The sequence below is a fragment of the Phoenix dactylifera genome, chromosome 8 (genome assembly GCF_009389715.1).
Source record: "Phoenix dactylifera cultivar Barhee BC4 chromosome 8, palm_55x_up_171113_PBpolish2nd_filt_p, whole genome shotgun sequence".
Taxonomy (NCBI): Eukaryota; Viridiplantae; Streptophyta; class Magnoliopsida; order Arecales; family Arecaceae; genus Phoenix; species Phoenix dactylifera.
Window position 1 is genome coordinate 14,237,168 of NC_052399.1, and position 12,254 is coordinate 14,249,421.

Below are 12,254 nucleotides of genomic sequence, written 5' to 3' on the forward strand. Positions count from 1 at the left end.
CATCAATTGTCTAGATCTCTTATATTGCCTCACAAAGTTTAGTACTCCATGCAGCTATACCTTCACATAAATGTGAAATGCGACCAAGATAATAAGACATGGCGAGTTATACGTACTGAATATTTTTCTTTGTAAGAATTGCAGTCGGCATGGAATAATGTTTTAGTTGATTAAACCATGGTAGCTAAGGGAAGCTATTTCTGCATTGTTATGTAAATGATTTGACGGATCAAAGAGATTGGAAGAGGACCAGTTGCCTGTAATGATGAGCTATACAACGAGTGTCACTCTCTCCCAGTACCTCAAACCTCCCCTGGATCTGAGGCAGATTGGATCGACACTAGGGAGCTACACTGAAGAAGGCATAACATGCACTCAAATTCTATTGAAATTAAAAGGAACATTCCAAGAATCTATACTTTCTAGCCTATGACCCTCATTACTCAAAACTTTGACAAGACTGCTGCATCGAGGATCTACTTCTTTTCTTTTCTAATTATACGCAGCCTGCAATTGAACATGCCCCAAATTTAGCCCAAGCCTGACTTTAAGCTCGGTCGGCCTGATAAACGCCAAGCCGGCACGGGCTCATCCCAGTCCCGTGTCTCGCCAAACCCCTAAAAACGTTGCACCGTCCATTTCAGTGGCTAATGCGGACAAAACCAGAAGTTCGGTACCATGGAAAAGGCCAGAAGTAATGGTGTACGCTCACGAGAGCCATGTTCGATGACCTCTAGTTTTTGGTATCTTTCTAACTGGAGAAAAATATACCTTTCTTTAGAAAAAGAAGAGGAAGGGAGCATTGCCTAATCCCGCTGCGTTGCCCGAGGTTTCTATGCTGCGCTCCCAAAATGGCTGTGGGAATAGCAACATCTTTTCCTGGGATGGCATTGATTTGCTTGTTCCTCTTTTACCACTTGGAGACGGCCTAGTCTGAAGGGCAAGTGACCTTTTTATGCAGCTGACGTGCTTGGCATGTAAATCCCCTTTCTCCTTCAATTATCTATATTTATTTCCCCTGCCATCTTTCGGAAAAACTCTCTGTATGGGTACGGGTTTGGTGACGTCTCGCTCAACAAGCTAACTGTGGCTCAGAATTCTTTCGTTTTTAATTTGAGATTAGGATTGGAGGCCTACCTTGAAGGAAAAGAGGCAGTCATGGGCTTGGGTGAGACCCTTTTGTTGATCTCTCTCTGTGTACCAACGGCCTAGTGTTTATGTATTTGGTCTAATCTAGTTTTCAAGTTTAGTCTCCAATTTCACGACATGGTCATGGTAGCCGCTGTTGGATGTACAAGCTATAGCAATTCAACTCTTATTTAATAAGTTGCAAGCTTCTTTTACCTAAAAAAGCTCCAAGCCTGCAATAATAATTAAACAAATGAGCATACTTGGATGACCAATCCATGACTAGAAAAGGCTCGTCCAACAATTTGATAGGTATCAACAAAAAATATGGGGAACTTTTTCCCTCTCCTTTTCTTCTAAAAGAAAATTCAATGAAATATCACGAAAGAGCAACAAATGCCAAGTCAAATAAAATCTTACTTCGCTGCATTAACTAAATTACTCTTATAATAAATTCTTATGTTTTCCGGAATTCTTCCAATCTAAATCTAAATATAAATACCGTTGGTGAATCGACTCGGTCAAGGAAGATCAGCTGCACTTTGCAACACTCGATGCCCATTCTCCCCTTCCAATCAAGAAAAAGCTTCATTCTCCCAAACTAATCCTTAAAGCCCAACCACAGCCATCGAATGCCACGCCGCTTTAGTCCATTAAAAGTTTAAAACCTTGCAACCATGTGAAGGTGGACGCCCTCCGCTTTTTACACGTGCCAACCACAGCAGTGAAACTCTTGCAAAACAATGTGCGCAGAAACCGGCAGGGAACCGTGAGTCGGTTTGGAAGTTAATGGGTTCGGCTGCCGAAGCTCCCTTTCTACTTTGGTGACGGGAAGTATGAGCACAGACAGGAGGAAAGCGAGCCACCCCGTGAGCTGATTCCAATGGCCCGTGACACTGGGGCATCGCTTCTCCCTATCCTCGTCCCAGTAAAAAAAAAAAAGGTTTCCAGTCTAAAGTATATTGTCCTGCCGGAACCATTTAAGTAGAACCACAAATTGTTCATGGTCCAAACCATCATCATCTTCGAACCGTAGCATCAGAAACCGTAACGTCATTCCGTGATGTAAGTGAAGCTTTTCTTTGTCAGCAGTGACTTTCACCATAAAATGTTACGGACGTAGAGATGGGATGATATAATTTAAGTTGGCAACTAGTTGTATGCATGGACATACAGGGGAGCTGAGCCTGATCCTAAGTTCATGATTCCTGGACCACTTGAGCTCTAGGGGGAGTCAGGACAAGGCTCATGGACCCTTGCTGGTTGGCACAAGGCTCGATGGGGCCGTGGTGCAGGTCCACCATAAATACACTACCTTGCCATTCAAGTGCACCGTCTCCCCCAAAAGGAAAGTAAAGAAAGTGAGTTAAGAAGCCAGCTCGTTTGACTAGCTAGTCGACAGCATGGTAGCCCCCACCATATGCTCAGAGAAAGAGAGAAAAGAATGAGTTTCGTCGTCAGCTGGCCTTAAGGCCCTTAACTTGCGTAAGTGTGCATGGGGACAAAGGTTCTTAGTATTAATTGGTGTATAGCTGTGAATAGACGCAGTGAGTTGCCGCTGCTTCATGTCCACCTGTGATCAAGTTGTCGAAGCAAATAAATACTTTTCAGCGAGGAAAGACTTGTAGAATGGAATGGATCGATAATGCCAGTCCAAAATTTAGAATAAATACTAAATAAAAATAAAAAAATATTGATTTTTTTTCAGCAAGAAGCAGTCCAACTCTTATTCTCTTTTTTTTTTGGTAAAAACTCTTATTCTCTTCGCAAAATGGAAGAAGACTGTGCAAGCACTATCCTGCAAGTGATTTCCTTTACGTCTATACTATCACATCAGCAAACCCTTCATCGGAATCACCAACTCTTGTATTGTTATTGAACGAAGTTACGGTATTTTAATTTTGACTGGTAGAGACATCACTGTATCTGGGCCCAAACGCCTTCGCTTGGAATCCCTCCATTGACGACGAACACCATGTAATAGCCGGAAGGCGCCAAGATGCCGGACGCCGGCGCCACAGCCGTCACTTCGTACGAACCGTTGTTGCCTGCAGCTAACGCCTTCCCCGTCTCCAGAATCAGCAGCCTCTGGTTCATCGAGAACGCGTGCGTCGAAAATGCCGGCGCCGCCATCGTCACCGAAACTCCGCCACCGCTTATTGCCGCCACCGCGAATCTCAGAGTGAACTGTTTCCCATAATTCAGCGAAATTGGGGATGATGAATTGTCAATTTTTGGCCGTGAATTCGAGCTCCCCGAGGTCAAGTATTCGGGTGAGAATGCCTCCAGGCTGAGCTCTGTCGGGAACTCGACACCGGTAAAGTTGTAGTAGACGTGGGGATTGCTCCCGCCGACGAGTACCCGCCCGTCGCGGAGCAAAATGGCGGACGAGTGATACAGCCTGGGGATTTTCGATGGATTCTGGACTTGGAAACGGGCTCCTGCCGGGCTCTCTGGGCTGTACACGACCGGCGTCAGGACCGGTTCGTGGCCCAGCTCCCACCCGGCGGCCCCCGCCGCCGCGCCATTAATGAGAAGCACTTCACCGGTGGGGAGCAGGATCATGTCCCCCATCACCCGCGGCGTAGACATTGTCTCCACGGACCACGACGGCGATTGGTCCGTGATCTTGATCCTGCCGCAGGTCTTCAGTGCTTGCATGTAGTTTTTGACGTCCCGCGCGCTGGTGTACGAACCTACCGGGGCTCCGCCGCATACCAGCACTTCGGCTTCCGTCGCTGACGGCTTTAATGGCAGAAGAACTGATGACCCGGAGCTCGGGTAGTTCCTCGGGTCCCCGCCGGGCATCTCTGGATAAGTCCTGACGATGGCGTTCCTGGTGTAGTCAAGCAGGATGGCCCGGTTGTTGGCGAAGATGAAGAGGTTGCCGTCGACGTTGAGGTGGACGAAGGGGTAGAGATTGTCCTCCACGTCGTCCTTGGTGTTTTGGAGGAATGGGAGAGGGAAGGTGGTGAGGTCGGAGGGATTGGGTTTGGGATGGAATTCGTAGTTGAATTGCCTGCGGCCACCGACGATGATGGCGCGGCCGTCGGGGAGGATTTGGTTGGTGGCGTACCAGCGGCGGGCCGCGAGGCCTTGCGGGACCTCGGACCAGTCACAGCTGCCGTCATCGCAGGGGACGAAGGTGCGGACTGCGCGGTCGCCGTCGTTCCAGCCGCCGGTCTGGATGAGGCGGCCGTCGGGGGCGACGGCGCCGGAGGAGCACCATGAGTCGGTGAGGATCATGAGTGGCCGGAAAGTGTTGGTGGCGACGTCGTACTCGGCGGAGTGGGCGGTGCAGTCGATCTTGATTACTTTCTCGTTGGGGTCGTTGCGGCACTTGCCGTTGGGGAGGGAGAGGTTGGAGAGGCCGAAGTCGGTCCGGTCGAAGATGACAACGCGGTCGTTGTGGAGGAGCTGCATGTGCATCGCCGACACGCCAATGCTGCGGTGCAGGAGGTCCCACCGCCCGCCGCCAGCCGCGGCGGAGTTGGTCGACGCAGCTAGGAGGAGGAAGAGAAGGAGAGGAAAGTGGACTGGAATTGGCTTCATCTCGAAACACTTGGACACTGGAGTCTGGACTATTGCCAGGGAGAGGAGTGCGTTGGTGAGTTTGAGGGTGCGGTGAGAGCTTTATCCCTTATTCCCTTTTATAATGTTTTGGCAGGCAGAGAGAGACAGATTGGGACACATGCATGGAATAAGAGCCATATACGTGGGTGGACAAACTGGAAAGGGGAGAGGCCTCATTTTGGGATATTCGATGGCTTGGGCGGCCGTTCATGTTTCTTTAGGGTCATTGGATAACGCATCACAGCTCCGAACAATCACCAATTAGAATGTCTGATGGCAAGGAAGACAAAGGAGCCACCTGGGCACAAGGTTCTCTCTGCGATGGAGATGGACGGTGGATGGTCCATGCAGACTTGTTTTCTACTTCCCTACTTTCGCTGCACCTCACTCGAAAGGTGCCAGCCTCAAGCGTGTTGAACGCTTTAATAATTTAGACTTTTTTTTTTTTTTGTGGGAATTGCAGCATTTCATGTCACTCTAACGTGTGTATAATCTGCCAAATCGGAAGAAAGTAAACAGTACAAGGGTGAAGGTATCTCTGATACAGACGTCCAGCTAACCTCTTTGATGTGCTGAGCAACAAATGAGACGACCCAGTCAGTTGCTTTGTTCGCCTCTCGAAATATATGGCCCACCTGGAAGGAAGCCAAATCTCGAATCAATCTGCATATCTTTCGGAGCAGAGGGTGACCAGCTCCATGTCTATCCACACATCGGATCCAATCAATCACCATGGAGAAATCCTTCTCGAAGTATACCATGTCCACACCCAGCACGCGCCTCGCATAAGAAATACCCTCCCAAACTGCCCGAAGCTCCGCCACCACCGGAGTGAGACCAGGCATGCTCCTACCACCCGCTGCAATCAACCACCCCTAGTAGTTTTTGATAACGAAGCCCACCCCTCCGGCTACTCCATTCGTCGACATACCACCGTCAAAGTTCACTTTAAGGTAGCCAGGGGTTGGAGGTACCCAAGAGAAGAGAGCAAATCTGGGCGCTGTGACAGCTGAATAGTTACCCCAAATGTCCCTAGCCATCCTTGAAGCGAACATTGCGGCAGCCGATATGACTTTCGCAGCATGATACATAACTCTGTCTACCACACCCACCGGGTTTGCTAACACCTCATGACCTCATCTAAAATAGCTAGTCGGAAGATATTTTTTGAATTGTTTAGTCCTGTATAAATATCTAAGATCTCTTCACCGAATAATTAATATAAAACTAAATATACGTCCATATAGATCCTCACATACCTTCTCGTTCAAACATTAACGTCTCCACATGTCCCATGTTCTTTCTCGGTCTTTTGTTCCATCGAGAGAAGGGTTCCCTTCTTTTCATTTTGGACCGACCAGAAGCTGTTAGTTGTGGCTTTATTCATTTATTAATTAACTTGAATGTTGCAATGTTTGCTTGCTTTAGGGGAAGAACCGAGAAATTTCGGAGAAACGTCATCTTGTTCTCAAGTTTCTTCCTTTTGCAGTTCTAAGCCTTTCCCTTTTGTCAGTTCAAGTTGCTAAAGGAGGAGAAACCAACGGAGAAAACAAGTAGGCCATGAAGACTTCCCACGTACGCTCTTGGATGTTTTTAATGGAGGAAAAACTGGCAGGGTAAGGTGGCACCTGACAACACTGATTAGGATTGTTAGAATAGATGGCAAGTCATCTCCATGACTCCATGGGAGCAAAACAGATTTTCTTGCTGTTTAAAGTTAAAAATCTTTGAATTACTTAACATAAAAAAATATGGACATGTTAAGATTGAATTTGGCAAATTTCACATATAAAGAATATGACTATGTGGTGATCCATTGGGGTGATCGGCCTCAAACCAAATCCGAACAATGGATCAACTACGTATTGCCTAACACTAACTTGATTGTTGAAAATGATCAGGCTAAACAATTTGAGTCCACCTTCGCTAGGTCGAGTTATTTGTTTCAGTTAAGCTTCAAATGTGGTATGTGTGAATTTTATTGGTCATTTGACTATCTTATAATTCAATATTTACATATGCTAATACCCACTCGATCGGATCTTGTTTACCAACCTCTCTTGGTCATTTTCATAATGCCATGTTTCGAGCTAGATCACCAACCTCATTTCTTCCTTTATCATTCTCACATCTATGGTCCTCTCGAGTATTGATGTTGATTTGAGCGCATGTATTCAGTGTTCAGTGTCTAAATCATTTTTCCAACATTGCAAGGATGGAATAGAACTGTCAATATGACGTGCAATTTTTGAGACTATAAAATGATGAAAAGGTGCAATTAGATTATATTTTTCAGCGAAAAAGAAAAAAAAAATATGCTACACCACATGTTACATCTTTCCCTAGGATACTAGCACCCAATGGCATTGTATTCTATCATGTTGTGTGCAATTATAGCTATTCTATCTAGGATACTAGCACATTTTTCCTAATTGATTTTGAGTCTGACATGACATTGCACTCTTATCATCTAGGGTTCGCCTAATGGCTATTGCAAATATGACAAGAATGTTTTCTTTTTTTTAAAAAAAAAGCAAAAAAATAAAGAAAGAGTACTATAGCGCTCTACTCTATTTATGTCCTCGCTTCTCGTCCGACGTGACACTGACATGTCACTTGATGAATTCCTATCAAATTACTAATTTTTGCCAACTCACCTCTGAATTGCACCATTCCTCTGCGATCACTAGGAGTAGAGCAAATAAGTTTGGGTGACACATATAGCAATAATCATGAGAAAAACAAATTAACAATATTAAGAATATTTTGTCTAAAAATTACTATATTTTTATTTTATAAAAATATTATAAAAAATAATTTATTAGAATAAAATCAGGAGATTGAAAAAAAAATTGTCTGGATCAAAGCATGCGATATACATTGTCCTAAGAACATAATTTGCTCTCTATATACCGGTTTGCAGCGATCTCGTCCTCAAGATCCTACAATCTGGCTCAGCCCGATCTTTCTCTAACGAGCATGATCACTGTAGAGGCTTGACCCAATCGACTCCTTCAGTTGCTTAGAAAATAAAAAAAAGATAAAAAACAGAAAGTTGAAGGATGGAAAAATACTTTATCTATGGAAGAAATTCTCGGAGGATGGAGTACCAGTAAGAGAGAGAGATTGGATTGGATATTGTTTTACCAGTAACAAACTCTATAACACTAATCACGAGAAAAGCAAGTTGACAATAATGCAATTTGTACTTGATAAAGAGACTATATAATCATGGATGTTTACCAAAAAAAAAATAATTATAGATAAAGAATTGTATCGAATAATCATAGATAAAGATGCAGATGATACTTATTTGGAAGGGCGGACAGCTTGTTCCCTAGTAGGTTAGAGATTTTAGCCACCCATCCATTTTTTTGGGATTATAGATTTTAAAATAGATGGAAGGTCCTCGATGATAATTTCGAGCAACTTCATTCATTAATCCAAGCAATTGACGTACACTTACTTCATGCAAATTAAGAGGAATACTTTCTTTTTTATAAAAACGGTTTTTTTTGGCAATGGATTATATAAAAGGGGGTAGTCCTTTCTCAAATATTTTAATCTCTCAGGATCATGGTGAAGATGGTATTAGATCCCGAGACAAAAACAATATATAGGGCTCATCCAGTTTTAGATTTTGTGCTATGCTCATAATCAGTCTACAAGACCAAAGGTAAAGTAACTCATACGTGTAAGAAAATATAAAAATATATAAATAAATCTATCTCATTCTTGTTTAAGCTTTTAGGATAATTGGTGATTTCAATCTAGTATCAGAGCTTAAGCTTTTAGGATAATTCGTGATTTCAATAAAACAAACATCACACCATCATGATGGTCCGTCTCCAAGATAAAGTACATGTAAAATGTAGACACGGTCTTCTGCAATGTGGGTTCGGTTGTACATCTACTCATCTTGTGGACCATACTCATTGCTAGGTAGGCTCGTCATACCTAAAATTTTAGCCAATTTGCCCTACTTCTAATAACATAGTGTATATATGGTTTACTTTGAGCTTGATCCAACATTAAAAAGAACTAAGCGAAACCCAAAATAAATAAGCTGGTCCAACTCACCTCAGATATGATACGTATTCTGGGGCTAATTTAAACATCAAACCCAGCATGCATGTCAAACAATTTTTTTTTTGATTATATGAAACATGAAAAGTATAATATATGTATCTATAAAATAAAGATTTGAACCAGTTTTAGCAGGAGTGATAATGAGACCAGCAGGAAGTCGAAGCCAGGCAGAAGCAACGAGCTGTTAAGTGATGTCAGGGCAATAGAGAGGGATGCGATGATTATAAGGTAAAAGTAATTTCATAGGGGGGAATGTTTTGTAATGCATGATTATATAACTAAAACTGATTTTTCCCCCCTAAGCAAACAAGAAAATAAGACTTTAATTTGAAAGATAGTACCTATTATTTTTTCACTTCTGGCAAAAAAAGAGAGCTCTACATTCACCTACGCTACGAATGCCACTTGCAGTGAGTACAAGTCTACCTGCACCTTGGTTCATTAAGATAATCAAATTAAAGATAGCCTCAGTTCAAGATATAAGACGAAAATAAAATCACAAGTGAATCAACTTATTGCGACCCCCATAAGTGGTGTAGTCCTCCAGCCCGGTGCTACTTTACCATATTCCGAATTCAATGGTTTCAATAAATTCCCTACAGTAGTTCATCTTAGCTCAGATCTAGAACTACCCTCAACGGTTTGTGTAGCCATAAAATACTATTCTTTGGTTGAGATCTGTTGACTTTGTATACCATTTCATTGTAGTTATAATAAACGTTGGCAGCTCGAATATATAGGAGATCGTCTTGGACTTCAGGACAGACCACTCCAAAACCCCAATCACGACATGGATGAATTTCTCTTTTTTTCGTAAGAAAAAAATAAAAATCTGTCTATGTTTGCTCTTAGGCGCCAAGCACATGAAGATCCATAGAACATGGCATGAGAGCACTAGTGGGCATATGAATTGAGAATTTTTCACAAAGAAGGATAGATAAGGAAAAACTCTTCGTAATGCAATGTTCAGACAATAGATGGGGAAGCCCTCTGTTTTGATCCATTGCTCTCACACGGACCATCGCTTTGGGCCCACACAGAAAACCTATCCTCTCATAGGAGCATGTGGCGTAAGTACTATGGATGTAGAAATTTCCCCTAATCTCTTCTTATTCGTCTATGATTGACACCATGAGAATCATCTACTCGCAGCTATATTATACCAAACTGATCCTCAGGAAAGCTGTAATTTATTTATCATTCGCTAGTTTCTCAAGATTTATGTGCATAAAATCTCCATGCAAGACTAACTTAATTATACACCGATCTTTAAGCTGAAGGAAATAAATCCAGCCACACCCAAAAAATTCATTGTTCCATCCGCATTTGATTCTTGAAGAGCAATGCTTTAGCTTTGTTTGCTTTTCTTTTTATCTTTCTTTTGGATTAGTTATTTTCAAGTAGTTGTAAATAGCCCATCATAACTAGTTTTTACTCGGACACGGTATGAGGGGATTTTTACTATTCAATACCAGGGCCGATTCATGGGTTGACATGCATGCCCGTTTGGGAGTTATTTGGTAACTGGTTTGCTCTTGCCAGTTCTTCTCCCTTTCTTATCCCGTATCTGAAACAGGTCCACGTTCTTGCAGTTTGAACTTAGCACCCAATCACCAACCGCCACGTTGGTTACCGTTGGCGCCCCTTCCTCACCAATAGCGGTTTCTTCAAGGACGTTGGCTTCTAGGGCTCGTACCCTCGACTCCTTACTCTCCTAACCTATCTCGTAACACTCGCCATGGATCCCTCCAAAGCAGAAGAGTATCACACACAGCCTTCTCCTCGGCCGGCGACCAGTCCACCCCCCTCCACGGCCATTCCAGTAACTACAATTAAGCAAGTCTACCCTCCAACCTGCCCTGCCTCCGCCACCCTTCAGGTCCAATCTCAATTGCCCACCCCTTGGTCCACTGGCCTCTTCGACTGCTGCGACGACGTTGGCAACTGTATGCAATCCCATGCATCCACATTACCAATGCTTTTATCGGCATTGTTTTTTCCCCATTATTTACCAGAGTTTATCTCATTTTCAAAACTCTTGCAGGTTGTGTAACCTGCTTCTGTCCATGCGTTACCTTTGGTCAGATTGCCGAGATCGTCGACAAAGGATCGATCTGTAAGTCCTTTATCATGATCGTTCCTCTTTGTTGAGGCTCGCGTATGTACTTATCTGTCATACTGAATTGCTGAATGTCTGAAGCATGCGCGGCAAGTGGAGGGTTATATGCGCTGATATTCTGTGTGACTGGGTGCAATTGCCTCTACTCGTGCTTCTACCGATCAAAGATGAGAGGGCAGTACTTCCTGGAGGAGAGCCCCTGTGCTGACTGCCTTGTCCACTGCTGCTGCGAGATGTGTGCATTGTGCCAGGAGTATAGAGAACTCAAGAGCCGTGGGTTCGACTTGCACTCCGGTGTGTGGATTACTGTCTCTCTCTCTATCTCTCTGTGCGTCACTATTTTGTTTGTTTGTAGGGCTGCTTGTTTGATGTTTTGGAGTGCTCATTGGTGTATTGGGGTTGGGATTTTGCAGGGTGGGAAGGTAACTTGGGAAGGCAGAGTGCGACCTTACCGCCAGCCGTGGAAGGAGGCATGAGCCGTTAAGGCGTGGGCTAAGATTATCTGGAGAGTTGGCGTTTGCTTTGCGTTTGTGTGTGAGATTTGCTTCGCGACTGTAATGCTAATGCTTTCAAGGGTACAAATAGTTATTGAATTATCTATTAGCAATCGAAAAGGACTATCGCGCGCGAAGAAAAGTACCGTTTTTTTGTTGTTGTTGTTGTTGTTTTCCTCCATAACGTGGGAAATTTGTACGCGATGGAACTAAACCTGTGGAATTTATTGGAAGAGGATCTTGTAGAATTTCCTCTTGACGCCACACGACCAAGTAGATTTCTCCTTATTTGACCATTCAAAATCATGGGTTGAAAACGATATTGGATCCCAAAGCAACAGAGGTGGAAAAATCTACTAGATTTTAACGTAATTTTAAAAAAGGAAAAATGAAGGGGGGTCACCAACGAAAAACCTAACGATCTTAAAGCCCAAACAGATTTAAGCCCATGAGAAGCTGCTGACAGGCCAAATCCAGCTACGTCATCCAAAGAAGCTAGCCCAGGTGTAGCCCACGTCTATTTACATAGCAATCTGGCCTTTATTTATTTGGCTGTACAAAATGATCAGCTCTTATCACGACAAGGCTTGTTTTTATTAAATAAAGAAGATTGAACAAAAGAACAGCGGGTGCTTTGAGTCTCTTCTCGTCACAATGGGTACCTTGGACGACTTAAGAAGGGAATGAAGTGGATAAAGAGAAACTAGAGTGCCAGGGAGTGTTTGTCCCACCACTGTGGGTGCATTTGAAGCATGTTTTTTCCAAATATATGATCGCTGGAGACATCGTGGCAGATTAGAAGACTACCGTGTCGGATTCGGGAAGATTGAGATTGTCAGTTGTTGCATTGG

At 43.6% G+C, this 12,254-nt stretch overlaps 1 protein-coding gene and 1 long non-coding RNA gene across 2 annotated transcripts; one reads left to right on the forward strand and one right to left on the reverse strand.

Annotated features, from left to right (window-relative positions):
- Nucleotides 1-2,825: 2,825 nt before the first annotated feature.
- On the reverse strand, nt 2,826-4,741 carry LOC103695456 (aldehyde oxidase GLOX-like). Its single transcript, XM_008776797.3, has one exon. It carries the CDS (start codon nt 4,678-4,680, stop codon nt 3,046-3,048), a length of 1,635 nt encoding a protein of 544 aa, XP_008775019.1. The 5' UTR covers nt 4,681-4,741; the 3' UTR covers nt 2,826-3,045.
- A 6,093-nt stretch (nt 4,742-10,834) lies between these two features.
- LOC120111784 lies at nt 10,835-11,566 on the forward strand. The gene is made up of 3 exons (XR_005513187.1): nt 10,835-10,906; nt 10,991-11,203; nt 11,323-11,566. It is a non-coding gene; the product is annotated as an uncharacterized LOC120111784 (long non-coding RNA).
- The last annotated feature ends 688 nt before the right edge of the window (nt 11,567-12,254 follow it).

Bases quoted from the DNA above. Each gene is read 5' to 3' on its own strand.
- LOC103695456 (XM_008776797.3), bottom strand. From the start codon at position 4,680: ATGAAGCCAATTCCAGTCCACTTTCCTCTCCTTCTCTTCCTCCTCCTA.